The 3,866-nt window shown below is 46.8% G+C and overlaps 1 protein-coding gene across 1 annotated transcript in view; it reads left to right on the forward strand.

Moving 5' to 3' along the window:
• The window catches only part of LOC106815877 (very-long-chain 3-oxoacyl-CoA reductase-B-like), an 8,126-nt gene extending 5,471 nt beyond the window's left edge, over positions 1-2,655 (forward strand). The window contains exon 3 of the mRNA XM_014820402.1: positions 2,201-2,655. Within this exon, the coding sequence (XP_014675888.1) occupies positions 2,201-2,655 (455 nt within the window). The remainder of the gene's footprint in view (positions 1-2,200) is intronic.
• The last annotated feature ends 1,211 nt before the right edge of the window (positions 2,656-3,866 follow it).

The following is a 3,866-nucleotide window of genomic DNA, read 5'->3' on the forward strand; positions in this document are numbered from 1 at the left end:
ATTTTTTCACAGAAAAATAACCATAAATAATTTTATGCCACTCTCAATGCTGTCTACGGTCCAAGAACTAAAAGCTCCCATCCTGTAAGATGGCGAGCTCCTGACTTCACCAGATAGCATCAAAGACAGATGGGTAGAGCATTTCAGTGATCTTCTGAATCAACCAACTGATGTTGATTTAAGCATCTTGGATGACATAGAGGAACATCCAATTATTGCGTCTTCGATGATCCAATCTCAGAAGAAGAGCTAGATAAATCTCTCAAGAACACCACATTAGGAAAAAGTCCGGGCCCTGATGGAACACTCTCTGAAGTTCTTGTGCATGGCGGCGCTCGTTTAAGAGCTTTCCTACTTGTACTCTTTCACATCTTCTGGACAACAGAGGAGATTCCTTCTGACTTGATTGATTCTAGCATCACCATCCTGTTCAAGAAAGGTGAGAGAAGTCAGTGCGGCAATTATAGATGTATATCACTTCTAAGCGTAGTTGGTAAAGTTCTAGCAGACGTCATTTTGCAGAGACTACAGCACCTTGCAGAGAAGATATACCCACAATCTCAGCCAGGGTACCGCAGGGGCAGAAGTACTGTGGATGGAATCTTCACCCTTCGACGAGTAATGGAGAAAACTAGAGAACAGCGCAAAAAGTTGTATATAGCTTTTGTGGACTTCACTAAAGCGTTTGATCGTGAGCTACTCTTTATCATCTTGAGTAAGCTGGGCTGCCCTGCAAAGTTCATAAGACTTAACAAGAAGATATATACGAACGTGCATGCAAGACTCATTGTAGATGGTGAACTCACACACGCCTTTGAGTACAACAGTGGTGTCAAGCAGGGTTATAAGCTAGCACCAACACTTTATGGCATCTACGCAGCTGTTTTACTTTGTCTTGTCTATAAGAAAATTAAGCACACCTGCAATGTAAAGGTCAGATTTTGCTATGATGGTGATCTATTTGATCGTTGAAGACTGAAGTCAAAGACCAAAGTTTAAGTACCGAGTACATTAGGGAGGCTCAATATGCAGACGATATAGCCATATTCAGTGGCACTTCAGCGGGACTACAGTTGTTACTCACAGCTTACAACGATCTTACTAAGAAGATGGGACTACGTATTAACACTGCAAAGACAGAGACCATGTGCATTGGTACTGAAGCTGAGTTCTTCATAGCTGACACGAAGTTGGCGAACGTCACCCGCTTCAAATACCTTGGCAGCTATGTAACAAATGACTGCTCTATNCGTATATAAGGATCCTGGCAAAAGTGCTATGAGGTGTGGTAATGTTTCTTGATCAGTGGAGGCATGGTGTAGACAACGACGAGGAGTGTAGAGGTGCTTTTTTGGGGGGTGGCATAGCGCTTGTGAATGCTATCAACCTAAAGGGAGAATCGAAAACAGTATGAAAGAAAAAGTGCGAAGACTAAATGAATTTGAACAAAGCTGATCTATGAACTTTATAGCGATAGTATTATGTGTACTATAAATTTTATTCTGTGGTAATGCCGCGCGTTTCGGGCTGCTCACTAGGCGTATATATATATATTGTCTAATGATATTAGTATATATTATATATATATTATATTATATATGGTATTCTCCGCCCCAGTCTCTCCCATCTCGGCCATTCTCGGACGCTCAAGCCGCCGTCCTCGATGTCCCCACCCTGCCTCTAACCCAGCCCCATCTTCTAACCCGGCGTCCGTCGGCCTGCACGCCTCCTCTCCCAGCGCTTGGCTTCTAAGCCAGTCTTCCCGCCACCTTTTTTAACGCGCGTCCTCTCTCACGCCTTCCTCTACCCCACGCCTCTGCTAACCCGTCTGCCTCACCCTTCTCTACCGCCCACCTTTTTCTGTCGCCAGTCTTTCCACCACCTATTTTACCCCGTCCTCCTCACGCCTCCTCTACCCCGCACCTCTTCTAACCGCGTCGCTCCCTCACCCTCGCTCTACCCCACCTTGCCTTCTAACGCCAGTCTTGTTCCCAGCGCACCTATTCTAAGGGCCCGTCCTCCTCACTCCTCGCACCCCACCTCTTGTGACCGTCCTCCTCTTACCCTCTTCTACCCAAACGGCCCCTTCTTACCCCCTCTTCTATCTACCCTCTTCTAAACCTGCCTCCGCTAACCTCACCGCTGCCTGCAACGCCCCGCCCTCCTCGGCCTCTACATCTCTGCGGGGTTTTCTCTGCAGGGGCGACGGACGGTATAGGCAAGCAGTACGCTCTACAGTTGGCTGAGCAAGGCCTTAACATCGTGCTCATCGGTCGCTCGCCGGAGAAGCTGAAGGCGACCGAGAGCGAGGTGCGCATGCGCAGCAACGTGCAGGTGAAGACGGTCGTCGTCGACTACAGCGGCGGACGGGAGATCTACGATGACGTCGAGCGAGAGTTGGCGGGACTAGAGATCGGCGTCCTGGTGAACAACGTCGGCATGGGCTACGCGTGGATATTCGACGAATTCCTGGACGTGGAGAGAGACGTGCATCTGCGCATGCTCAACGTTAACATGATGTCCTGCGTTGCTATGACGTTCATCGTTCTGCCGCAGGTGAGCAAGGGTGGAGGGTGGGGAGGAGGAGGGATGAGAGGGAGAGGGGAATGGAGGAGAGTGGAAGACAGGGGTAGAGATGGAGGAATGGGAAAGTGAGGGAAAGGAGAATGGATGAGAGGGGAGATCAGGGGAAGAGGAATGGAGGGGAGAGAGAGAGAGAAAGAGAGAGAGAGAGAGAGAGAGACGTTTATCTACGCTGCTGGCTTTCCATTTCGCTACTGGCGTTGGCGGAGCGCCAACATTTTTCACGCATATAGCTTATACTATTTTATTTATTTATTTAGGTAATTATCCACACATACGTGCTGTTAGAATATATTTTAATTTGATGAAATTAGATAACTACCAAGGATATATACACAAAAAGTATAACTAGCACACTGTTATTATATAATAGTCTATGGTATAAGCACGCACTACAAAAACGTTCGCTCTGTCGTAGGAGTAAAAATAGATACAATCCTACCTAGATCACCTACCTACAGAATCAGATCTACCTATCAGAATCCTACCTAGGTCAATTATTTTAGATACCCTGTATCTTAAAGAAAGTACATGAAAGCATTAGTTGTAAAATGACTTTATTACTTGGGAAGCATATGAAATAAACACCTTTCAGATGCCAAGATGAATAATACACCTATTTCTAATGTGCGGTATTGTTTGTTTGTTTTTTATCTCCTTGTTCTAATTGACATGAATTATGGTGCAGATCTACTTCATATTTATTAGAGAACTGAAAGATTAATTTGGTATGGATAGATTTTGCTGAAATAGTAATTCATGGATATGGAGAGAATATTGGAAACTGTCCTGAAATAATACGTTTTTGAAACACTCTGTACATGTACATTGGTCTACATTACAGATTGGTTTATCAGTTGGATGAAATAATTTTGTATAAAAAGTATGCATATACACCACGCACGTACACGCAGGTACACGCACGTACACGCAGACATACGCACGTACACGTGGGTACACGCTGATACACGCACGTACACGCGGGTACACGCACGTACACGCAGGTGCACGCACGTACGCGCACGTACACGCACGTACACGCACGTACACGCACGTGCACGCACGTACACGCATGTACACGTACGTACACGCGGGTACACGCAGATACACGCACGTACACGCGGGTACACGCACGTACACGCGGGTACACGGAGATACACGCACGCACACGCATGTACACCCGGGTACACGCAGATACACGCACGTACACGCGGGTACACGCACGTACACGCGGGTACACGGAGATACACGCACGTACATGCCGGTACACGCACGCACACGCA

Source organism: Priapulus caudatus, unplaced genomic scaffold (genome assembly GCF_000485595.1).
Source record: "Priapulus caudatus unplaced genomic scaffold, Priapulus_caudatus-5.0.1 Scaffold1225, whole genome shotgun sequence".
NCBI lineage: Eukaryota > Metazoa > Priapulida > Priapulimorpha > Priapulimorphida > Priapulidae > Priapulus > Priapulus caudatus.